The sequence below is a fragment of the Asterias amurensis genome, chromosome 5 (genome assembly GCF_032118995.1).
Source record: "Asterias amurensis chromosome 5, ASM3211899v1".
NCBI lineage: Eukaryota > Metazoa > Echinodermata > Asteroidea > Forcipulatida > Asteriidae > Asterias > Asterias amurensis.
In genome coordinates, this window is record NC_092652.1 from 23,249,901 (window position 1) to 23,277,616 (window position 27,716).

Below are 27,716 nucleotides of genomic sequence, written 5' to 3' on the forward strand. Positions count from 1 at the left end.
AGTCTCCTTTGACCAGTCAGCACTTTAATTGTGCTTTTGGAGACAGGGATGCTGACCGGCAGTGGTGAAGGAGGGGGGGGGGTGGGGGCGGAGCTTTATGTAAAGCTTATCTTGTAGATAAAAAGCTCCTAACAATCTTCTAGAGGAGAAAATGGTACAGTGGACTCGATAAGAGAACCATATAATGTGAAATCTCAAGAATAGCCGAGAGTGATGTGGGAATGGAGGGGTCGCAACTGAATTGTAATTACTTACAATTATTAGGGTGAGGCACAGCTTTCACGGCACAGCTTGCAGGGAAGATGACTGATTTTGTTAATGATTACTGTCTTTGAATCAAGATAATGTACAACACTGATGGTTGGGGAAAAATACTTCTGAAGTGTGTATTATAGGCCTATATATATTTGAACCAATATGAGGTACAGCATTTACAACCGCGGAGGACATAATAATCTGTTTGTGTCGACGTAATGGTTATCTCTCTTCTAAACAAAGATAGGGCACAACATTGATAATGTTGGACAAAACATGTGTAAGTGATTTGTGATCTTTAAGTCTCTCTGAAGACAAATATCGCCCTCCTTTATATCAGATAATTATGTACAGTGTACACAAATGTGTGTTACTTGAAGTTCATGTTTTTGGTCTTAAACGCAATTAATTTAAATATTCATTGAATGAATAATATATCTTATTTCGATGCAACATCAGCTATCATAAGTACATTTCAAGCGTATAATGGATTTGACGAGCGAGGGCATTTTGCGAGGAAACACTTGACAGCCAACTTGGAGACAACCGATTGATGAACCACGCGCTAATATAAAACTCGATTGGTAGCAATGAAAAAACGTTTCGTTTGATGCCCCAAATGACTTCAGAACCAACACTTCTGCAAAGAGAATACGTGGTTCTATTGCAATTCTCACCTATCAAACCAACAACGACAAACAGCAGAAAACTTGTTTCATACCTCTTTATACACATAAGCCGAACGATAGTTCCGATACCTGGTTTACCTTCTGGTTACGAAGTGAGACATGTCTGATCAACCCAGGATCCATCTCTTCAAAGTGATACCCTCCCCTCACTCACGCTAAAAGGTTATTTACAAATTGTCTCCAACCCCCTTAGGGATTACATCCTTAATTTAAATGATATCCACCCAAAGGTAATGAATTAGCCACGTAGGTGTTTAGTCTTCTAACAACTCGACAACAGCATAAAGATACGTCAACTTCCGAATGAAGCAGACTTCCCCCACCCCTCTCCCAACCTCCCCACAAACTAGCAGTCGCGTGTAATTGACAGCGTGACGTAAGTCTACGAGAAGATGGAGAAAAAGGCGTGATCCAGAAAACACGCCTGCGTATAATAGCTAAGTCTCGCAACTCGAATGGGATACGCCAAATAGTGTTCAGTCCACGAGTTACAATTGCCAGTTTCGATCTCTATATACGTCAGTAGCGCATTGAGTCCGAAGTTTTGGTGTCACTGCTGAGCTGGAGGTAGGAGAAGAAGAAGAAGAAGACAAAACGAGAAAAAGACTGCGGTGCGTGGTTAGCGAGCAAGCCGAAGGAGGAGGGGAATGTACAAGACACAAGACGTCTTATGAAGGTGTTACCCTGTGAAACGCTCTTATCTTGTTAAAGTGTTGATGAAATAAACGGGCAAACATTTTGTTACGACGCTCCGTCTAAGCGCCTCTGACGGGAAACAACGGTTCTTGATACTACAGCAAGACATTTTTTATATATTTTTCTTTGAGTTGGAAAGGGATTTCCTTTCAGTGGTTTTCAAGTTCATTTGTGTTTTTTAAGAGTCTGGATACCGGGGAGAAGTGATTTATACGGGTAACGGTAAGTGCATATTTTTTTTTTTTTTTCTAATTTTGTTTGGCTTATAGTTTAAGCTTTCTGTGCGTTATATAAATTGTATTTTCTTATAAATTGTGCATTAGTTTGCAAAAGCATATAAGAACTTATGTATTAGCTTCACTAAATGTTGAAGATGCTTTTGGTGAGCTGAATAAATTCGCCAGCGATGGTTTACGGAAGACAGCGTTCGCTCAAAAGTTGTTTCTCGAGGACAGAAATCGTCGAAAATTGTTCAATTTGTTCGGTGAAAATTTAGCACGATAAATAATTAAGCGAAAACAAACTATAGCGCTAAATTATTGTCCGCAGTTTTTGTAAAACATGATTTTGTGCTTGATTAGAATGCTTGAACACACATTTTAGTGCAATGTAATTCAGTCATCGATATTATTAATAATCATAGTATTTGTTTTTGTGTACATAAACTAATTTTAAAGATTATTTATATCGGAACGAACTTTAATCAGACTATAATGCGTTCAAAAAAATACAAAAATGTTTTTTTTTTTGCCCGTTTATTTTTACAAAAAAATTGTTTTGTAAAACGAAAGCGTTGTCGTGTCGTATTTAAACCTTCTTAAAAAAAACCCATAATAAAACAAAAAGATGCTTTGAAAACAAAAATGGTGTTATACGTCCAGACTAGCAGTATTCGATTAAATACATCATTTGATCTCTAAAATTTGTTAAAGGCAGTGGACACTATTGGTAATTACTCAAAATAATTATTAGCATAAAACCTTACTTGGTGACGAGTTATGGGGAGAGGTTGATGGTATAAAACATTGTGAGATACTGCTCCCTCTGAAGTGACATAGTTTTCGAGAAAGAAGTAATTTTCCACGAATTTGGTTTCGAGACCTCAGATTTAGAATTTGAGGTCTCGAAATCAACCATCTAAACGCACACAACTTCGTGTGACAAGGGTGTTTTTTCTTTCATTATTATCTCGCAACTTTGACGACCAATGAGCCCAAATTTTCACAGGTTTGTTATTTGATGTATATGTTGAGATACACCAAGTGAGAACATTAGTCTTTGACCATAACCAATAGTGTCCAGTGTCTTTAAGCTACGATGACTAGATCAAGCTAGTCGAAACGTTGAGACCAAACCCAAGAACTGACTCCGCGGTAGTACAGTTAATTACGATCCTATAAGCTAAAGTAGTAGTCTAATATAAATTCTTTCTTCAAATGATCAACTCTTCATAGACTTTTGGAATGTTTTCCGGCATGACAGTGTATAATGTTGGGCGAGACTGCAAAACAAATGTATTACAATAAATGTTTTTTTTTTTTTTTTTTTTTTTTTTTTTAAGTATGTCGGTCGGTGATTTGTTTTCACACCTACACTTTCTAATAAGTAATAAATGATGGGAGACTTTTAATGTAATTTTCAAAATGTCACTCAACTCGTACCAAAACAGCTTCATTAGTCGGGTAAACGTTTGCTATATTAATTTATATTGAAGAAAGCATCACATTATATTTATCGCTGTTGTATTTATTCCCAACGTCTGCATGAAAACACAAGTTTAAATTAATTTGATCTCCAGCACTTAAATCGCACCCCCAATTGGCTCACCAGTCGGAAAAAATTTCATTAAATTCCAATTAAAATTTTAAAATAACCAACCCAGTCGCTGCTTCCCCACTTACACCATCCTTCATTATTTTTTTTTCTTACGCCTGAATAAAAGAGTACAAGGTAACAATTTAAAAATAATATGTATTAATCATTATACCTCATCACACTACGGAATAGCGTCACCAGGATGCACATATTTCCTGCTATAGATTTTCGCCATTCAATCCGTTCTTTGTGGCTCTTCGCAGCTATTTCCCCTGATACTCGAACAACTGTTGCTGAGGTGCTCGCTCTCTTTGATGCAGGCGCTTACAAAAACGAAGTTGTCGGTTTTGAATTAAAATTTGGTTTGATTTAATGTGTGTATATCATTCAATGATAATGCCCCTAAAGGTGGTAAACTACTGTTCAATTGAACGAAGTTAATAAACATCTCCGGCCGTGCGATTTTTACAACAAAAGGTTCAACAGAACGTTCCGACTTCGCAATTGATATACGAATTAATGATTAATTAATTGACGGTATTGATATGCGAATTAATTTGTGAGTATACAGAGCATGTTTTATGTCAAAAATGCAACCACGTCATCTGAAAACTAAAAATGGAAATATTTTTTTACATGGTTTGTTGCGTGAAGATTAATATGCGGATCGTTCACATGAAACAACAAATTGGATATCATTCCTTCATACCTTTAATCACAAGGTAATAGACCTACTGGTCACTGCATGTGACTCTTCTTTAGCACCAAATGAGACAGCGAAAACGGATTGGGTTGTGGTAGGGGATAGGGTTACCATTTATGTGATATGTTGAAAGCTTACCGGTAGGATTTTATTTTACCAAACAATTAGCGCAACATCAAAAGAAGAAAAATAATGACCGACTAGATTACCATAATGAAAAATACAAATAATAATAACAAGAACTCAAGTGTTTTCAGACAGACACAAAAAGTTTCACCGGAAAATATATGTTCCTTTTAAGTATGCACCTTAAGTGTGTTGTCACGTAGCATTTGATGACGTTTTTAGAACAGGACCTTAAATTTCGGGAAGTAACATTAACAAAATCAACCCCAACCCAAACTCCAAAAATGTTTCTAAGCTGAAAAGAGTTACCATCCATGATACAACCGATGTTTTTTACCTTTGTTTCTAGCGCTTTGAGGCCTTATTTGGCAATTTGGCGCTTTATAAATATCTTTTTTATTATTATTATTATTATTAACTCTTATATCACAGTCATTAAAGGTGTCCGTCCTTCTTACTAAAATTGCGATGAAGCTTTTTAAGCAGACAGCAAGGCTTTATTAGGTAGGTGGTCCCAGATTTCGTTAAAACCTCTCTCAGGATTCAACCTCAACCCGTAAAGTTAACCTCGCTTATTAAGGCATGGCCTTGGCAGTGTCTAACTCTCCCCCTAGATATTTCAGTCAACGCTCAACGTGTGAATTGGCTGTACCAGACTGCATGTATTCAAAGTCAGCCGCGAGCATCACCTCTGGAATAACAAAATGCAATCACATGCCATTATTTGGGGAAAGAGCTTCGATGGGGGAAAGTGTGTTACACGATTGAATGGACTTGGGAATTGGCTACGTGGAGTTGTGAAATTGTTTCTTCTTTTTCTGATGGTGCGACCATCTTGTCACTCGCCTTCAAGACAAACCCAAACTGAGGCTGTACGGGTATATAGCCTCTGACTCATTGTCATTATGAGAACATCAATTCGTTACTGCATTTGCGTACGAACATAATTGTGTTACTTTCTCCCACTCTCTTTTAAAGCAATGTAACGGAAGCGAGGCTGGAAGATTGGACAATGCAACCCAAACTGAGGCTGTACGGCGGGTATACAGTCGGCCTCTGACTCATTGTCAGCAATTATATGAGAACCACATTTCGTTTGGGCTTTGCGAACGAGCACAAAAATTGTTTCACTTTATTCTACTCTCTTGTAAAGCAATGTAACGGAAGCATAGGCTCGGGCCTTTATCACACGGCAACGACCCTGTCTGTTTTAAACGGCCGTTAAAGAACTCGTCGAGTTAATCCAACGGTTCTTTTCAGAACCACCCCAACTCATTTAGATATTATTATTGCATGGTGTTACTGCAAACTCTTCTATATATATTATTATTATTATTATATTATAACTGGTTTATTGTAAAAAACATCTGCTTGTCGCAGTCCAGAGACTGAATTAAAATACAGATTTACATTTTTATATAAAATTTTTAAAAACAGAGGAGAAAATTTATACACAAGAAAAATTTAAAAATTAAGAGCATAGTCAAAAGAGACGTTATGAGAACTAAAATTAGATAAAACAAAAGCAATAAATATTTAACAAGCACACTAAACTAACAACCCAACTGAGACCAACCCCCCAACAAACAAACAAACAAACAAGCAAGCAAGCAAGCAAGCAAGCAAGCAAGCAAGCAAACAAACAAACAAACAAACAAACAAACAAACAAACAAACAAACAAACAAACAAACAAACAAACAAACAAACAAACAAACAAACAAACAAACAAACAAACAAACAAACAAACAAACAAACAAACAAACAAACAAACAAACAAACAAACAAAACAAACAAACAAACAAACAGACAGACAGACAGACAGACAGACAGACAGACAAACAGACAGACAGACAGACAGACAGACAAACAAACAAACAAACAAACAAACAAACAAACAAACAAACAATCAAACAAACAATCAAACAAACAAACAAACAAACAAACAAACAAACAAACAAACAAACAACCAGACAAACAAACACATAAAAAACACACTAACAAAACACACGCAAAAAGGAAAAAAACTGGGAATAAAATCGATGGTAAAAATATGAGGCCTGCCAAAGTGCGTTACATGTTCAAAATACTGGTGAGGTAGGGAATGGGGCTAGACCTGTATCGGTTGGTTCTGCACCTAATACTAGACAAAGAGTCGGAATTCCTAAGGTTATTATTCCTTGCAGGAGGCAGCCACTCTCTATGCTTGAAAGAGCATGATATATGTTAAAGAACTCGTCGATACACTTTAAGTTCCCTTTACTTATAAACCAAAGAGCCGTTGCAATTTAGAATTTCAAATATTATCGGTAATGAAATCGTGTATTTCTGTTTGCTGCTCGTTCGGAAAAGTGTTTCACGTGCTTTGTTGGCTGACATACCTTGTCAAAACGATAACTAAACGACTAATGTCTCTTTTTGCTGGATTCTCTTATAAACCAGTTCAGTTGGTTCTGATCAACTTATTCTTAAATCTTCACACCACTCACCTTTTTTGTTGTAGATGTATTCCCCGAGGGCTTAATATTTTACGCTCTTCTCCTACAGCCTTAAGACGTAACACACTGCACCCATACGCCGTGCAACTTTAGCTAAAACATAATAATTTAATTTGGAAAATGGCATTTGGCAAATTATATTGTCAGTTTTTGAACAGGGTTTCTTTGATTCAGTTAAGGTGGTGTTTTACCCCCTTCTAAGGGAGACAGCCTGGGGATACATATGCCCCTGTACATAATAAATTGTAATTTTAAAATGTTCCGGCTCTATTTTACAGGATCCGAGGATTACACAATGAATTCGTGTGGGTTAAAAAGCTGGTTCATCTTGCTATGCGTACTGGCGGCTACGGCACTGGCATCGCCCTATGGAAGATTCCTGGTAAGTGCTCTGGTGTTATACTCACCCTTTTCAATGCGGTATATAATTCTTGTTTTCTACAGCAGACGGTCTGAGCATACTGACCGAAACGACTAGCGGAAACTGGCTCTTTTCAGAGCCAATACTACCCACTATAGAAGAGATTTTGTACGTGGTGTCACCGCGAAACGTAGGCCTACTTACTCCATTCTTATTTATGAAGTTGCCGTCATGACAAAAGCAGTTTGGAATACTATTGCCCAATTTGTGTAGATGTCGTCTACAAATCAAACTTCCAATGTTGATTTGTATAATATACAAACCTTTACCTTCGTTTGATTAATAAATGCAGTTGTACCTACTTTACGAATCAATCAAGACGGCCAGTCGCAATGAATATTCATATGGCGTCATATCATGTGAATATAATGGAATTGCTGTGAACATACCATTCACGATTATTGCCGACAAAAACAGTGGTATCACCCTTGCACCAACAATCGCATCATATCGTGTGAATATAATGTAGTTGCTGAAAGGACACCATCCACGCTTGTTGCAAACAAAAACAGTCATTTATACTCTTGAGTTCTGCAGCCACAATAGCAATGAATATTCATATCGAGTCACATTATGTGAATATATATAATGGAGTTGCCAAAACACCGATTATATTACCCCCCAAAAAAGTGAAACCATTCATGACTTCTGCACCCAGAATCGTAATGAATATTCATATCGCACCACATTATGTGAACATATTGGAGTTGCTGGCGCACCACTCACGATTATTGCCACCCCCCCCCCCCCAAAAAAAAAAAAAAAAAAAAGTGATAACATTCTTGACTTGTACAGTCTCCCTGAAACAGTAGCAAGAGGGGGACACACACGGTAGAGGTGAGGGGACACTGAAGCACCTCACCGCATCAAAAAATCGCCGAGGGGGCAAACGGGTTTCGATTTTCCGCACAATTCAATTGGTACTTGTCCTTAATTGAATTTTGGTTGACTGCGGGGCGGAGGGGGAAACATTTTCAGTTCTATGATTCTCAAATCAAGGAAGTAACACACAGAAGAAGAAAAAAATACCGTCAATTTATCTTGATTGGATATGGGTGCTCGCGTTTTGAATGGCAGTTATTGTTCATATGATTTAAGTGCATTACTACACCATTTTGGTGAATGCTTTTAAAGGAATTTTTGTCAGTGACAGTTTGTGTTTAGAAAGGCTAAAAATTGTCAATGGACATGAATGAGTACTTTACTGAGATCGTATTATAAAGGCATGTGCTCAGGTTTTGATGCTGAGGCCTGTTCAGTGTTTTGCAATGAACAAAAGTTAATGTTCAATTTTAAAGGAACACGTTGCCTTGGACCGGACGAGTTGGTCAAAACAAAAGCATTTGTAACCGTTTTTTATAAAATGCATATGGTTGGAAAGATGTTATAAAAGTAGAATACAATGATCCACACAAGTTTGCCTCGAAATTGCGTGGTTTTCCTTCTACTGTGCGAACTAACATGGTCGGCCATTTATGGGAGTCAAAATTTTGACCCCCATAAATGGCCGACGTGTTAGTCGACGAGGTAAAAGGAAAACCACCCAATTTCGAGGCATGTTTGTGTGGATCATTGTATTCTACTTTTACAACATCTTTCTACCCATATGCATTTTATAAAAAACGGTTACAAACGCTTTTCAAAGACCAACTCGACCGATCCAAGGCAACGTGTTCCTTTAATGGCAAAAACACATTGTGCGCTACGATTGAACACTAACGAAACAAATTTGGCGTAAAATTCGTCATGATTCGTGGTGATGTTTACTGAGAAATATCAAAAATCCAATTGTGCGTGTCCCAGAAAAAACAACTCCCATGTGTTCCTGAGAAGCATTTCGCAACAAAGAACATCTTAGACACTCTTCTTTTACGTCTCACACAGTTGGGTTTTGAATCTAATGTTTTGTAAAAAATTTTGCTTGTAGTTACTCTCAGGTTGAGCGGAAATGCGTGTGCTTGAATTCAATATACAATTTTCTTTGATAAACTGACGGGACGAATTTCTTATAAATATCTTCGGCAAAGTGGATGGAGTGTTTTTTACCTGTTTAATCTTGTTTAAATTGGGCGGGAGCCGAACCCACCCCTTCATTTATCCCGGTGAGTAGCGCAATCCATTTGCTAAATTCAAACTTCAAAGCTTTGTTATCGTAAAACCGTCCTCATTAGTCAAGAAGAATTTTTCATAAAGTTGCGCAAGGCAGCATGATGCCAATCTATGACCGAATTGCTATGTCTATACCATGGGTATTCTACTAATTAGGTTGGCCAGAGCCTTCGGAATTCCAGTCGTAGTAAACATACATTGTACCGAATTGGTTGGAAGCATTGCAAGCTACAATACTTTATGGGGTTTGAAATCAGATATGGGTTAGGCTTATGACCGTTCTATATGGCGAGAGGTTGCAGATCTTAATCAGTGTCGTTTGAGAGGAAGTCTGGGTGCCATCTTGAAAGAAGGGCAGAATTTGAGACTTTATTTGTGCACGTCTTCTACATTTATAGCAAAGGATTTTAACACATGTCCAGACATGCGACAAATATAGCAAGGTTTAACAAGATTTAACAAGGGACCTTGGGATAATACAAAAGTGTACGTCCTTTCACATAAGGTACATTTTGTTAAAACATTTACAAGCATGCTAGAAATTAACAAGGATCCCCCAATGATTTGCTCTGCCCTAAAAATTGTAGCAAGATAGGCTTTGGCATAACGTTCTTGGGAAATAGTTTAGAAAAATAGTTGGGGGTTAATTAATACCCTATTTACGTGTGTTGAAATTCCACACACACTTGCATCACTGTACAGATCTATTGATTGTAATGATTTCTTTATCTTAATACATTGTTTATTGTCATTATGAACAAACTGGGTCTAATTCTGTCTAACGGGTTCGACTTTATTGCCAGCTTGACTCTTGTTTGACATTTTGTATTTTTTTCACAGCGGTGAATTATTGTTCAGCATAACTACATGTAAAGAAGCAAATTAAAGGCAGTGGACACTATTGGTAACTACTCAAAATAATTATCAGCATAAAACCTTACCTGGTAACGAGTAATGGGGAGAGGTTGATAGTATAAAACATTGTGAGAAACGGCTCCCTCTGAAGTGGAGTAGTTTTCGAGGAAGAAGTAATTTTCCACGAATTTGATTTTGAGACCTCAAGTTTAGAATTTGAGGTCTCGAAATCAACCATCTGAACGCACACAACTTCGTGTGACTAGGGTGTTTTTTTCTTTCATTATTATCTCACAACTCCGATGACCAATCGAGCTCAAATTTTCACAGTTTTGTTATTTTATGCACATGTTGAGAAGACTGGTCTTTGCCATTTTACCAATAGTGTCCACTGGCTTTAATAAATAAAACAAAGTACATCAAACAAATATGTTGTAAAATAGGGAATCTGAATGGGTAAATTGTATTAGTTTGTTGGCTGAACTAAGAAATCGTGACAGGAGCGGATTTTGAACCCGTGCCCTAACTGCCATATAGCCTAGCAAGTAGAACGACAGCACGCCAGAGGTTACATGTTCAAATTCAATTCTTTTTCTCTTTTCTCATATTAGAGGCAGTGGACACTATTGGTAATTACTCAAAATATTTTTTAGCATAAAACCTTACCTGGTAACGAGTAATGGGGAGAGGTTGATGTTATAAAACATTGTGATAAACGGCTCCCTCTGAAGGGACGTAGTTTTTGAGAAAGAAGTAGTTTTCCACGAATTTGATTTCGAGACCTCAAGTTTAGAATTTGAAGTTTGTGATACAAAAAAAAATAAAAAATAAATGGCGTACTTTTACAGGGCTTTCACTAAATAAGTGCTCAATGATCTGTTTGGAACTTCATTCCAACTATTGTGCTGATAGAAAAGACATGATATAACAAATCAAGGAGGGAAGACACAACACTACTTTCCAAATCCTATATAATACAGAACACAATTAAAAAAAGGTCCACACGTCAAGAGCCAGTCACGTTTACTTAATGGCAGACGAATTACACACACAGAACCAACGAGGGGGAATTCAGAGGCCGCAGATAATTGTGGATAATTGAATAGAGGAAGTCAATATTGTTGGAACCGAAAGTGCAAACAATGTTTTATAATTAAGTGTTAATTACAGACTAGACCCAGTATTGACTTTATCCTCCTTTAGAGTTTAACTGAATTTTCATCCAGTTAACTTGCATTTGTCTAATATTGTTTTATTACTTTATTCTTTAATTATATTTTTTTTATTTCAATAAATTGGTCCCTGTTCTCTTGTCCAGTCACCAAAACAACCACACAAAAAACACTAAAAAAACAAAACAAAAAACTGTTGGCTCCGAGAACAGCCGTCTGTTTTGGTGTTGGTACATGCAATAGCCGTCTGTTTAATCTCGACTTTTCGACCAGTCGTAATCTACTCGTCTTCACTTGTATCGCTCGTGTAGTGAGTAGCTTTTATGATAATTAGTTTACATAAATTTATTCGGCCTTCGGGTTGTTTCAACATTTCTGAGGAGGAATGGTCTTTTTTTTGTGGTGAATCTTGGGGAAATTAGTTTCACTTCATTCTTGACAAAAAATTATTAAATAAAAAAGAATAGCAGAATCAGAGTCAAGTGCTTATAGCAGGTTGGAAGACTAGATAAGTACATTTCTTTTTCGCAGTTATCAAAACTATAGATTCAGAAAATTGGAGGACCATTTCCCTTTCATACTGGCGGGCTTTGAGATATCGTTCAAACACCCATGTCGTTTTCATGTCATTGTTCAGTTTGTTATTAAGATACCATGATTTGAGATACCCTGTTGTTTGTTTGTTTGTTTGTTTTTTTTTTTTTTGGGGGGGTACATTATTAAATAAATACCATAACATATAATAATAAGCAAATAAATAAAAATCCAGTATTTACGGAAAAAAAATACGGATGCCTTTTTAAACAATGTATACTACGTTGCCCCCCCAAAAAAAACCCCCCCCAAAAAACACATGATTTATGCGATGTGTTTTTGTGGTAGATATACAACAATTGTGTAATTATTACGGTAACTGAAATTATTACGGTAACATTTTCTGGCACCTAAGCAAAAAAAAGGTTACCGCAATAGTTTCCGTATAATTGCGCATTATGATAGTTCGGTATAGTACGTTAACCCTATTGAGCCTGCCCGCAATATATAACGTGAAATTACACGAAGTCATTAATGTCAAAACAATGGGTTTAGTTACTCATCAAGTCAGCCATTATACCGACGAGACGCGTTGCTTACCGGTACCGCATGACAACCGCTAACCTTTTGATTAAATTTGATTTTGAAATCTTACAGACAGTTGACACTGTTGGTAATTGTCAAAGACCAGTCTTCTCACATGGTGTATCTGAACATATGCATAAAATAACAAACCTGCTCAATTGGTCGTCGGAGTTGCGAGATAACTATGAAAGAAAAAAACACCTATGTCGCACGATGTTGTGTGCTTTCAGATGCTTGATTTTGAGACCTCAAATTCTAAACTTGAGGTCTCGAAATCAAATTCGTGGAAATTACTTCTTTCTCGAAAACTCTGTCACTTCAGAGGGAGCCGTTTCTCACAATGTTTTATATCAGCTCCCAATTACTCGTTACCAAACTAGGTTTTACGCTGATAATTGTTTTGAGTAATTACCAATAGTGTCCACTGCCTTTAAAAAAGCAAAAGAAACAACAAAAAGATGAATAATCGAACAACCCAACACCTCAACAATCAAGGAAACAAACATACCATTGTTGGGTTTGTTCTGATTTCAAAAGTCGAACCGTGTCGAGCCTTCTGACACGGGGTATTCAATGTGGACATTGGATATTCACATTGGTTTATTCAGCGAACATCAATACTGCTTTTTGGATATTGGACATCGTACATTCACGGTCGTATATTATTCGCTGTACATTCACGTTCGTATAATTCGCTTAATAATACCTACGTAATGAAAATGTTCAATATCCAATATTAGATTAATTTTACTGTCATATTAAGCAAAATCGAAACAACCACCTAGCAACATGCTTGAGCTAAGGTAGCATTTTTGCTTACTAGTTTTGTTTTTGACTTCCCCACCCTCAATTTTATTTTTGGCAAGAATCAAAACATTTTACATGTTTTATATCAAATATTGAAAAGGGAATTTGGGTTTGACACGTATCATCGTTTAAAGGCACTATTGGTAATTACTTAACATTATTATTAGTATAAAACCTTTCTTGGTAAAGAGTAATAGGGAGAGGTTGATGGCATAAAACATTGTGAGAAACGGCTCGCTCAGAAGTAATGTAGTTTTTGAAAAAGAAGTATAATTTTCCACGAGTTTGATTTTGAGACCTCATGTTTTTAGAATTTGAGGTCTCGAAATCAAGCATCTGAAAGCACACAATTTGGGTGACAGTTTTTTTTTTCTTTCATTATTATCTCGCATCTTCAACGACCGATTGAAGCATATGAAAGCACACAATTTGGGTGATTTTTTTTCTTCTTTCATTATTATCTCGCAACTTCAACGACCGATTGAACTCAAATTTTCACAGGTTTGTTATTTAATGCATGTGTTGAGATACACCAACTGTGAAGACTAGAGTTTGACAATTACCAATAGTGTCCAGTGTCTTTAAAGCCGAGTAGTTAAACATATAAAGTAGTATATCGGTAGCCATTTATTTAATTATTTGCTTATTAAAAATTGAAATCAACATAATATTTCGTTTGATTTAATTACGTTTTGAATACAATTACTAACCGGACACAGATCAATAAATTGATTCAAATTTTAAGAGATGTTAAGAAATTGCCAAATGTTTGCTCCGAAATTAATTAGGCGGGATTTGGTTTAAAGATTACCATCGACACACACCACATTAGCTTAAAACCCTGTGGGCGTAATTGTATGACAACAAATTACACTAATATTTTTAGGGTAGCTTGTGTTGGCAGACAGAAGGGAAACGCGCTATGGGTAGCACTTGTTTAAAAGATCTAAAAAGCGTTGTGTCTTTTAAGTGTATGCAGGTATTCAATCATCAAAAATAAATAACAAATTACAATAATAATAACAACAAAAGGGATGTAAATATTGTTGTCGCTGTTTTCGTTTTTGTGGTTGTTTTTGTTGTTCTACTTCTTCTGGTATTTTTTTTTTTTTTTTTTTTTGGGGGGGGGGGGGGTTAAATATCACAATGGATATGACAAGAGCAAGCTAGTCGAAACGTTAAGACCATTAAGAAATCACTCTGCGGTAGCGAAATGAATAACGAGAAGTCCCCTTGATCCACTAAAGCTAAAGTTGTAGCCTATTTTCTAACTTCCGCCCAGGTAGTATAAGCCGGACAGTTCCTTTCCAGAACCGATAAGTCTCCCGAATTCTGAAATTTCTCCGCGTTAGTGGAATAGCAAAACAAGTTCACAAAAGAACATAACCTACCTGGCAAAAAGATACGCACAATACCGCAAACTATGTATAATGGTACCTAACAATGCAATGCCTCAAATCCCATTTCACAATTTTGAAGTAAACTAATGGACCCCAGTACATAACACTGTTAACCATTCATCGATTACGACCATTGCACTTCTGCCCCTCAATAAAGGATGGGTTTTGTCGAATATAATTTCTAAAGGTGCATTAACATTTTGTATAATTTCTCAATCATAGTACAGTTTGCTCATCTTTGCTTTATTTAGCATAAAAAACACTTCCTTGACGTAACACGATACTGAAAGACAAAACGGGATCGTTCTTACTGTAGTCGCGAAATAATAGATAGAGTAATGAACCTGCCACCACACGGAAAACGGCATAACAGTTTCAATCTGAAAACTTACTTAAAGGAAATCTCACAATACGACTAATCAGTCTAGGAAGACCCTTTCCAACATCGCGGAAATAGCATTTGAAGACACCACAAATTACACTAGGGGGTCAATAGCGTTGATCAAACCAATACAAATAGGAACGTCCTGCACGTGTTCAACATTGTCTCTGAACCCTAGACTGGAACTTAATAAATGAAACAATGAATAATCAATCACGTAGTTTTTGAGAAAGAGTTATTTTTCAATCAAATAATAAAAGACTTCAGCTGAAGCCATTTAATTGTGCATCTGAGAGCATAAACATATTTTTTTGTTTATCATTATTTTTTGTTGTTGCAAATTCGATGAACAACTGAGCCCAAATTGTCATAGGTCTGTTATATTGAGGTAAACGTACCCGGTACACCAAGAGAGAATACTGGTCTTTGACAATTACCAAACGTACCAAACGTGTCCAGTGTCTACCACTATATTCCTTGTTTTATCTAGCAGACTATTTTTATAACTACAACAAATAAATAGTTGATTAGATGGTGTATGTCCGTTTGTTTGTCACCTTTTTTTCTTGCAATTAATCTGCTCCATTAATTAACTTGGTTAATTATAATGAGCACAAAGCAAGCTCAATTTCACTCAACTGCTAAATACAAACTGTTGTGCATCGTCAATTAATTGACCGAGTGAATGAACAATACAGACGCTGATAGTCTTGGATAAGCGTCCAACTCAATTTCCATTCATCGGTTAAACGACCACAGCATTGAGACAAGACTAGGCGCAGGTGGTCTCCTATCATGGGTAATTGTCACCGTCTTTTCCGCTTAAGACACAAAATGACATCTTTCCGGGACAATCCAACACGAAATGACAAGACAGTTCTGTGGGCGTCTCTAGCGGATGGACTCCATGGGTGTTCTAAGAGCTTAAGCTCCCGTGGGCGGATACCCTGATGCCATGATACCAGATTAATTAAAGGAACACGTTGCCTTGGATCGGTCGAGTTGGTCTTTGAAAAGCGTTTGTAACCGTTTTTTATAAAATGCATATGGGTAGAAAGATGTTGTAAAAGTAGAACACAATGACCCACACAAACATTCCTCGAAATTGCGTGGTTTTCCTTTTACCTTGTCGACTAACACGTCGGCCATTTATGAGGGTCAAAATTTTGACTCCCATAAATGGCCGACCATGTTAGTTCGCACAGTAGAAGGAAAACCACGCAATTTCAAGGCAAACTTGTGTGGATCATTGTATTCTACTTTTAAAACATCTTCCCAACCATATGCATTTTATAAAAAACGGTTACAAACGCTTTTGTTTTGACCAACTCGTCCGATCCAAGGCAACGTGTTCCTTTAACGTAGCCTTTTTGTTAAAGGCACTTGACACTATTGATAATTCCTCAAAATATTAATAATCATAAAATCTTACTTGGTAACGAGCAATGGAGAGCAGTTGGTAGTAAAAAACATTGCGAGAAACGGCTCCCTCTGAAGTAATGTAGTTTTTGGAGGAAGAGGTAACTTCTCTCTCAGATATTTAAGTAGTTTAGGCCTGAAGTATTTTTAATTATTGGGTACCCGAAAGCATGAAATATTCTGCAACAAGGGTGTTCTTTTGTATTCTCTTGCAACTGCGATAACTAATTGAGTCAAAATGTTCCCAGATTTGTTGTTTTATGCATACAAATTTGGTAGACACCAATTGAGAAAACTGGCATTTGACAATTATCAAACGTGGCCAGTGCCTCTAAATTTAACCAGATGAATGGTCCAACTTGCAATTATACATCCCTTTTTTGTTCAGATATCACTTGATCAAGCTTTTTTTCGGATTTCCTGCCTCCCCCACCCCTCCCCCATGAATTCAATCTTTAAAACAACAGCTGTTTTGTGTTGCAGTTTGTAAATAATTAAATCTTCTTTTTTTGCTAGATCTCTGGACCAAGGTGTACATTAATTTTAATAAAATAAAATTGATAATTTAGTGACTTCAAGCCCACTTGATGGTATCTTCGTCTATGTCTCGGAGTCCCTGCTCGCCTTTTTGGTTGTCTGAAGTCAGGGTAGTCGTGAATGATAATTAAATATTTAATCTTAATAATACTATATCAAAATAATAACCAACATAACAGGGTCTCTGAAGGCTTTGTATTGACGGGCAACCACAAACTCACAAGCCTTGTAAGTTAACAAATTTTGCCGACTCGATGACGTTGGTGATGATGATGATGATGATGGTAATGGTGATGATGATGAGGTTTAGGCAAGGCCATAAGTTTATGACAAAAAGTGTGTTTAAATGATTAGAAAAAAACCCACCCAGGTTTTCTGAACAAGTTAATTTAAAGTCTTACAACGTGCTGTTGGAAACCCATAGAAACAAATCATTCCACATCACGGCCCAATTTCATAGAGCTGCTAAGCACACAAATTTGCTTAGCATGAAATTTCTGCCTCGATAAAAACAGGATTACCAGCTACATTTCCACATGATTTGTCAAGATGAGCAAACAACAGCTGAATACCAGCAACAAGCAATTTGCAACAAATTGTAATTTGGTTGGTAATCTTGTTTTGATCAGGGAAGAAATTTCATGCTAAGCAATATTTTGTGCTTGGCAGCTCTATGAAATTGGGCCCAGAAGACACCGAGTTACTTTCGCCAAGACAAGTCAACTTGTCACGTTCAGCATTCGTCCTTGGAGAGGTAAATTGTAGGAGTTTGCATCAATTTAGTCAACGTGCCGAGAAACAAAACAGTCTCTTTATCTGGACAAGTGGAATGGCATGTATGGATGTCTCATCACCTAGCCTTTGGGTCTTTAAGGTTGGCTGAGCGGTTTCTTCCCCTAGCTATCGGCCCCGTGGAACCCAGTTCAGATCCTGGTCCGGGACCTCGTCAACCTGTACCTGTTTGCCTTGGTTTACTTTTGTTTAAAATGTTATAATCATACACTTTAAAACTTTCACCACTTTCATATTCTTCTCTCTAATAACGAAATCTAAATATAGAGTTCAAATCCGTTCACTCAGTGACGTTCTTGGCACTTCAACATTCAGAATTTTTCCTGCAAGGTTGAAGTAAAACACATACCTATTATTTTACATAACATCCAATTATTATGGTTTACAGGGTGCTGTGGCGCAATATGCCGCGAATCAAACCAGAAACTTTTGTTTTTGTTTGTCCGCAGGAAAATTACGGTGATGACCAGAACACGAGAGGCCTCTTCAGAGAAGGTAAGTGTTGCTTTAACATAATTAAACAGCTTCTTTCCCTTTGAAACTTAATCCTAACTCGAGTTAGAACGAGTAACCCGTCCTAACTTAGGATGGGTTCAATGCTTCCTACGTATTTGGATGCGGGACTCAACTCGTCCTAAGTCCTAAGATTAATCCTATAAGTTAGGAAGAGTTTGGTGAAATCGACGGCAGTGGAAATAAACCGGCACTGAAGATGAACAACTTAGGTAGGACACTAGGACTGCTATTATGTGCTGGTTACAAAATAATTTTTCGTAAACAGAAAAAAATGTTGCCAACAATCAAAATGATCTTGTGTAAACAGTCCTAAAAATCTTTTTCAAACATTAAATTATTGATATATAAAAATTTAAATAAAACCAGGAAAATTACCAAGTCACGAGAAAATAATGTTTATGTTAATAACAATAACTAAAAGTGAATATAAACATTACAAATAAGATGTAAATGATGGTGCTGTAAAACCACGCTAACAAATTTCATTAAATGCTGATTTGTTAGGTCGATTTAAAGCATGCCGACATAACTGCCAATCACAGCGGCGTTATGATCGGGAGTCTCAAATGAAACTGGAAAAAATATAAAATTGATGAGCTCCCTTTTGCCTTGGCCGTAAAGGTTCGCCTGTCCATCAAATTTACCATCTCTCCTTCCCCTCCTCTCCCCTCTCTATCACCTGGCTACTTCCAATCATTTTCCCGTGAAAGAACAATCACTTCCAAAAGCAAGTGCGGAACACCATGCCATCCGTAGAGGCGGGAATATTTAATTCCCTTTTGCCTCGCTGAATAATTCAGCTCTGCCGATTCTATGGTTGTGTAATAAAACACAACCCACTTCAGAGAGTGTTGGCACATTGACCGAATTGTGCGTGGACAAATATCTCCAAGAGGGGTTCGTTGCAGGCCATTGTCATCGTTATAATTGAGGAAGACAAATAAAATGCACTCGAAGCACGTCTTTCATAATACTTTGGTAGCATTTCGCTGTAAATGTTAAAATGAAGCAAGTATTGCACTGGAGTTTACGCACAAAATAACCATAAGTATTTCCCTTACTTCAATTGTGATTAAAAAGCATTTCATGTTACTGATACAATGTCCGGGTTCTGTGTGGAATGAAAGGGAAGTGGCGTGGGACTCGAACCCAAGACATTCTGGGTCGCTGATGTCTCAACAACAGAAGAGGCTAAATCTGAATGAATCTTAAGCAATGGTTCAGAAATCAATTCGCTTAAATTATTATAGCTATGATTTTTATTTGTCAATATTGTTATTTATTTATTACTTCATTTGTATTAATTTTTTCCAAATTTAATTGTGCATTTGTTATTGCTATTATAAACTATATATATTTTCGGCAAGTTATTATCTCAAAATTAGTTTGGGTCCCAAAGCTTTTTGATTAAAATGTTTATAATGATACCAATCCTCTGGAGAAATTATTAATCTGAAAGTCTATCATGGAAATTACATTTACAAACCCATAAATCGCCGTTGCTTTTGCCCCGTTGTTGCAGTGTAAGAACGCTTGCGTAAAATGCTTGAAAGAACACACACGAGTTTGATTAAATTTAGTACTGGTAGTAAAAAAGATATGTAAGTCTATAAAAAATATTAGTTAATAAAAGACAAAACAATAATGAATTCATAATAAATAAATCTTCGTCAACTTCGAACAAACATCACGTTTTGTTGTTCACCACGTCGGCAAAATTAATCAAAAATAGCCAGTAGTTTTAGCCCCTGGTTGGAATGTATCTTGTTTATGCCCTCAGTCTGACGTCATTTTGTAACAAACAATGCCAACTCTACGTCTTTTTTCAATACCAAAGACGGCGAAGCAGAATTGGAACTACACATAGACCAAGGAGTTCTTGGCCTTTGTGCCCCTTAAAACGGTTCCAAAAGAATTTCAGATTTTACAATGAAAGTGCCTTTTTGCAAAAACAAATAAAAATAGTAATAGCCTTGTCCTGTCAAAGATGAACACTCAGGCCCGCGATATGCCTTGCTAAAATGGAGACAGGATTTTCGCCGTGAGTAGTTGATATGATTGCAAAAAGGGGAGCATTTTACACATGTCAAACACAAATAAAGCATGTTGTTCAGATCTTGTCATTGTTGATTTTCAACTTAAAACTAACATTTCAATTAACAAGTTTAGTGCGAGTTGGTACGATATTTAACTAAAGACAGCATAGACTCTATAATGTAAACTTAAAGGCAGTGGACACTATTGGTAATTACTCAAAATAATAATGAGCATAAACCTTACTTGGTGACGAGTTATGGGAAGAGGTTGATGGTATTAAACATTGTAAAAAACGGCTCCCTTTGAAGTGCCATAGTTTTCGAGAAAGAAGTAATTTTCCACAGGTTTGATTTCGAGACCTCAGATTTAGAATTTGAGGTCTCAAAATCAAGCATCTAAAACACACAACTTCGTTTGACGTTTTTTCTTTCTTTATTATCTCGCAACTTCGACGACCGATTGAGCTCAAATTTTCACAGGTTTGTTATTTTATGCATATGTTGAGAAACACCAACAATTGTCTTTGGCAATTACCAATAGTGTCCACTGTCTTTAAGTGGCTGTAGAAGGATGCAACTTACAGCAATACATATGACATAGCGTAGGGGTTCCATTAACAAATACACATGGTTTATACATGTAAAATATAGAATTCACAATCATCACTATTTGTTCCTCTCAGTATCAGTCCTTACAACAATTTTATCCGTATTGCTCCCCCCGTTGAATCCCGCTTGTAGGCATCCGTACACTTGTCACTTTCGAGTGGACCAAATCGATACTTATTTCCAAATAGCCTAAACATTACGCTGTCAGTTTTCTAAGTGGAAACATAAACGCATTTAATAGTAGTAGATGCAGGGGATGGGATGCGTGTTTAAGGCTCAGAGGTTTGAACAAATCGTAACTGACGTCACTTGTGACGAGCAAACAGACCTCGAGGGTCACTCTGCGATGGCCTTAAAGTGACTGCCACCAATAATATAAATAATGGCTCGCCAAGGATATGATCAGTCAACAGGAAGGAGACGTTAATTGTCACTTAGGACCATTGATAAGCCTAATAATATAACGGCATTTAGCTCTTGACTTTGCGAGGTGAAGATATATATACCGATACTTTGATCACATGACACTACTGGACACTATTGGTAGTTGTCAAAGACCAGTCTTCTCACTTGGCGTATCTCAACATATGCATAAAATAACAAACCTATGAAAATCTGAGCTCAATCGGTCGCCGAAGTTGCGAAATAATAATGGAAGAAAAAACACCCGAAGTTGTGTGCTTTTAGACGGTTGATTTCGAGACTTCAAATTCTAAATCTGAGGTCTCGAAATCAAATTCGATGAAAGTTACTACTTTCTCGAAAACTATGTCACTTCAGAGGGAGCTGTTTCTCACAATGTTTTATACTAACTTGTAATCAAAAAAGGTTACATGATAAAAATTATTTTTAGTAATTACCAAAGGTGTCCATTGCCTTTGAAGTTAGGAGTTGATATTCCTCGTTAAACCAGTCTAAATTGTAGGATGGAGGGAAACATGCATCAGGCAAGGAGTTAAAAATAGATGCAGTACGTGGAACAAAGCTTTTGGAATGGCCCGTTGTATACATCTCAGCAAATCAAGGACTCCGTTTCATGAGGACTTATCAATATCAGCACTGTGGTCTAGATGAAATGGAGCTATATAAAAGCCCATTTTTATTGTTTTGAATTGTATTGTGTTGTATGGTGATTTTATATATTTTCGTGTCAGTCGTTGGAGTAGAATTAGCAGAAAGAATGAATCTGAGCTACTCAGCAATGACATGATACCATGGATGTGTGGACTCACCTCTAGTTTTGGGTGGAATTCACAAAGAGTTAAGACTATTCTCACATCGAGTTAGGACGAGTTACTCGTCCTAACTAAAGGCCCGGTCACACAGGCCCCGATAACGAGAACGAAAACGAGAACGATAACGAGAACGATAAAAATGCACGCTCGCGATTGGTTGAATTGCTCCACGCAGTTTACGCCCACGCTCATTCAACCAATCGAGGGCGTGCATTTTTATCGTTATCGTTTTCGTTATCGTTTTCGTTCTCGTTATCGGGGCCTGTGTGACCGGGCCTTTAGGACTAGCCATACGTTTTGTATATCCATGTATATCTTTCTATATTCTTGTGTATCCCTTGGGCCTAGTCCCAAGCAGGGTGGATTAGGGAGTGGGGTAGGGGAGGGGTGATAGTAATGTTACAATACTGAGTTGATTCTGCACTACACCAGCGTAAAATTATTCTCCTGATGACAACACGGGAAATAATACTGTTTGGACACTGTACATCCCACAATATTTTTTGTTTTTTCCAAGAGATAATTGTTACAGCGAGTCTATTTAATCCTAAAACAACCACACCAGAGATTTGTAGAGATCAAATAAATTATTACTACGCAAATCAAAATGTCACAATTCCATATCACAATTTTAAGTTTGAAATTATATTGAACATTTTTGACCCATTGTATCGATGGGTCAAAATTTTCAATATAATTTCAATAATCAAACTAAAGGTCAAAAGGTTAAAGGTGAAAGTAACTGGCAGATTTAAACAACCCTGTAGGCAAGTGGATAAGTACACAACTGGCTAACTCACTTATATGGATAACTCTCCTAATGGTCTAACCTTTCACAAATTGTATTAACTGAGAAGATTAAGACATCTATCAACTCCTAGAACGCAGTTGCCATTTACTGCTTTGATTTGATAGATTTGTGAGGCTGGGGTTTTAGGTGTAGTTGATTTAAAAAGACCCGGTAGGGATATGGATGGCTTCGGGGGTATAGGTCCGATTGGTTGAGGCTCCCTTCGGGACCGGGGAGGGATTCAAACGAAGTTAGTGGTCAACAGGTAAGATCTTTATAAAGATAATTTATAAAGGGTTCAAAAACCTCGCCAAGGAAAACAAGTGTTCCATCGTTCGTATCCTCGCAATACTGGGAGACGATTTCTTGAGCTGGTATAATATTTGTTTGAAATGGCACCGATGAGTCAACATTTTATTGTGTATTGCCAAATCAATGCACTGCATGTATTCTTTTGAAATACGTAAAATACAAGAGAAACACGTCCCCAAACGGTAGAAAGCATTACCTAATCCTTGTACCTCGACGAAGTCATATGTATATCTCTCCAAATGTAAACGAGTGAAAAACACCACTCTTTATATTTCCAGTTGTCTCTCATATGGTTCTTTAACAAGAGTGGTGGTTAGTTCACTCTGTTAGAGGGGTTTAACTCAAGGACAGAGTGAAAATCACTCAAAAAGATGCAAACAATTCAATCTCTGGAAGACCACTCGAAAAGGAGTTGTCCCTCATATGGCTCTTCAAAGAGACACTCTTTTGCATTTCCTTGTATCTAAATTTGTCCTTACCCTGTACCCCAAAAAAGCGAAAGTTAGGTTCGGGTTTCAAAGGTTCAACGTTGGTGCTACATTTTAGAGTCACCTCTCTGCTAAATAGTGGAATGTACTACATAAACCGTGTACCTCACTGTAACTCAGACCTAAACGTAACCCCAACTCTGTATACCTCAATGTACAGCTCACTGTAACCCATACCTTAACGTAACCCCAACTCTGTATACCTCAATGTACAGCTCACTGTAACCCAGACCCAAACGTAACCCCAACTCTGTATACCTCAATGTACAGCTCACTGTAACTCAGACCTAAACGTAACCCCAACTCTGTATACCTCAATATACAGCTCACTGTAACCCAGACCCAAACGTAACCCCAACTCTGTATACCTTAATGTACAGCTCACTGTAACCCAGCTCTAAACGTAACCCCAACTCTGTATACCTCAATATACAGCTCACTGTAACCCAGACCTAAACGTAACCCCAACTCTGTACTCAACTCTGACCTCAAGGACCTCAAGGCACTGCTCAAACCAAATATTGCACCTACATTCAACTCGTTAACAGGCTACACTGAGAGGAAAAGGGTTGGGGCAATATTTGTTTTATCGGGTAATATTTTAGGAAGAGCCGAGTAGCCGATCTTTTGCAACAGTCCTTTTTTCGTCTCCATTTTAGGATGTGCCGCTTGATAAGCCATTGCGTTTGTTTTGGTATACAAAAACACTACTTTTGTCCGAATATTTTGAACTTTCCGGAATTTTGTCAAAATTGCAGTATTCCAGCAGTATGTAAAATAACAACAAAGCAACAACAACAAAATGTTGGCTGAAATTGTAATCAGTGATAACCACGGACCATCTTTGCTTCCGTTATTTTAATTAATTGTTAGGTTTGTGCTGGCTGTATCATTACAGTTTCCTTTTAATACAATTAGATAATGAAGTCGAGTTGTTTGTGCAACGGACAAACAATACATCGTTAATTAGATTGTGCTTGAGTGACGTCAGCAATGATCAATATGACCAGCCCAATGGTCCCGAGGATAAGTTTAAAAGTCACGACAGTAATAAACGCTTTACAGGTAATCTGTAATGGTTTCCAAACTCCCAGAAAGCAAATTGGATCCCACATTACGTCAAAGCTTCGCATACGTCAAAAACAGTAATTAACAAACTGTTATTTTCTGCCAGGTTGTCTCGCCTTTATTCATCTTTGGTATACAAACAAAATGACCAGCACCAGTAGCTGAAATGGCCACTTAAATAACTGACCTTTGCACTCAAATGATAAAGCTTAATTTTAGGTACAAGGCTGGGCTGCGTTTAGGAAACTTTACGGTTTAAATACATTTAGGCACAATGTAATGATAATAATAATTTATTTATTTATATTGCGCCCATGCCATAAAATATACACAAGCGCAAACAAAATAATTATAAAAACATTATGTAAAATTGTACAACAGGAAAATATACAGCAATCCAAACAAATGGAAATACAAGGATCTTACAAAACAATCTGAAGAGTAAAAATGTAGTGCTATAAAGTGCCATGTGTAGGTTAAAAGTTGGGTTACATTTAGGTTTAACAACTTTGGGCTACTGTGGTGACAGTGTGGAAACATGAAAAACTTTACAGGAATGCTTTAAGAGTTTTTAAAATGTAGCGTCCAAAATATTTGGCCCAAACGTTAATACTTAAAAAGAAATAGCAATACTCTGAGAACTCACCCGAGTCAGAGTTATTCCGGATTCGGATCCCATTGGGCCTGACCCATTTATGACCCGGAATCTGTCTGAAAGTGACCCAGGAAGAGTCAAACTGACGCAGAATCCTAAAGATTCCAAGAAGTCAGACATTTACATTTTCTTTTACCAGTTTGATCGGGTTAGTTTGACCCAGAAATGAGCCAAGCCCCTTGGGGACCAGGAACATGGGAGTTTATTCTGACCGAAGTTTCTAAAGTGTCACGTCTTTCGGAATCTACGTGCGTCAAAATGACAACACTCTGACGTCATCTGTGAGATGTTCCTGTGTTGTCGCAACAAAGCGTCATACAAAAAGGAGCTTTCGCAAAATGACGTCACACAAAAGATGACGTCAAGAGGCTTTTTATTATCTTTCCGAAAAGCACAAGAGAGGCGACCGATCAAAATTGTTGTATTTTTGAACTCAACATCTGTTCATTCTCTTGAAATGTCTTTATTGATATACACAGTTTAAACGCATTTCAGCATATATCACTTGTCCCCGTTTCCGTTCAAGCTGCAGCCGATTTCACGACTCCGCTAGGATTAATCCTATCTCGAGTTAGGACGAGTAACCCGTCCTTAGTTAGTATGGCTCAAAATGTGTCCTACGCCTTTGCTACGCATTTGCATACGGAACTTTACTCGTCCTAAGTCCTAAGATTAATCCCAAGTTAGGAAGAGTTTGGTGAAATCGACGGCTGGTTTTTAAAAGTGATCAGTATTAGTAAAAAGTAAAATAAAGTCATATTTGAGAAAACCATTTCTGAAAACCTATACAAATTAAACGCAACAACCGATAATATGTTTATAGGACAATATGTTTACATGCCGAAAGTTTTTCTCCCGACTCACACATTGGAGTAAAACCAAATGTTCACAGGTTTGTTATTCCTTGGATATATATCATACTAAACTTAAACAGATATAATATGCGACCATGGTTTCAGATCCACCACTTCTGTACATTACAAACTATTCGCCTTTTGAGGTGTGGATGATGTTACATTTTAAGGGAGGTTTAACTGCACGTTCCGCGTGAACGTGAACGTGAACTTGAACGTCAGAAAATTGTGTTGTTAAAATCTCACGTTTTTTAAGTAAAGTTACCATTTTTCACGTAAGGTACGTCCGTGCGCGCAGACGTCATACGTGAGTATAAAATAAGCCCAAAGTGGCGACGTCACACAGAAACAATACAATCTTTGGACGTTACGTTCACGTATTTGCTCGCGTAACGTGCAGCTAAACCTCGTATTGCACTGTTTAGTTTTAAATGACTTGTGTCTATCGACAATTTTACACGAACGTAACGGTGTCATAGTGCTGTGTCCACCACCTCATAATGGCTTATAGTTGTGTCCGTGATTGTAACATTCTTTAAAGACACTGGACACTATTGGTAATTGTTAATGATAAGTCTTCTCACTTGGTGTATCTCAACATATGCATGAAATCACAAACCTGTGAAAATTTGAGCTCAATTGGTCATCGAAGTTGCGAGATAATAATGGAAGAAAAAACACCCTTGTCACACGAAGTTGTGTGCTTTCAGGTGCTTGATTTTGATACCTCAAAATCTAATTCTGAGGTCTCGAAACCAATTTCGTGGAAAATTACTTATTTCTCGAAAAGTAAGTTAATTCAGAGGGAGCCGTTTCTAACAATGTTTTATAATACCAACAGCTCCCCATTACTCGTTACCAAGTAAGGTTGTATGCATACTTATTAAGAGTAATTACCAATAGTGTCCACTGCCTTTAAGCTAGTGGAGAATACAACATGGGTATTAAAGGCAACGCACTTCCGAATAGGTTCATCACTGTCACCGGTGCGTTCCAACAATAAACCCCTCTTGGCTCATAGCTTGAAATAAACTCCTCTTGTGATGATGGGATAACCCATTACAACCTCTTAATATGTCTGTTGGATTCTTGAGTCGGGATATTCACGGGCATTATATATTTATGCCAAATATTCCAAGCCACCTGCCGAAAACACAAAACTCGAAGCTTTCAGATTGTCGGATTGCAATGTGGTATAAATATTGAAAACGAAAGTGAACGTGAAAATTGAACCCTTGCTATAAGTGCCAAAAAGCCAGAGGCATTCCAAGAAGTATCCACGAACAATGCCACATTATTGTTATATTTATTTTCAAAATTACCTCTTTTTCTAAAACGAATATTACTAGGGGGTCTTTAT

The 27,716-nt window shown here is 37.3% G+C and overlaps 1 protein-coding gene across 1 annotated transcript in view; it reads left to right on the plus strand.

The window, feature by feature from the left end:
- The first annotated feature begins 1,479 nt into the window (after positions 1-1,479).
- The window catches only part of LOC139937468 (uncharacterized), a 42,315-nt gene continuing 16,078 nt past the window's right edge, over positions 1,480-27,716 (plus strand). Inside the window, exons 1-3 of the mRNA XM_071932617.1 lie at positions 1,480-1,862; positions 7,059-7,162; positions 18,243-18,288. Coding sequence (XP_071788718.1) covers positions 7,076-7,162; positions 18,243-18,288 — 133 coding nt within the window. The 5' untranslated portion in view covers positions 1,480-1,862; positions 7,059-7,075. The remainder of the gene's footprint in view (positions 1,863-7,058; positions 7,163-18,242; positions 18,289-27,716) is intronic.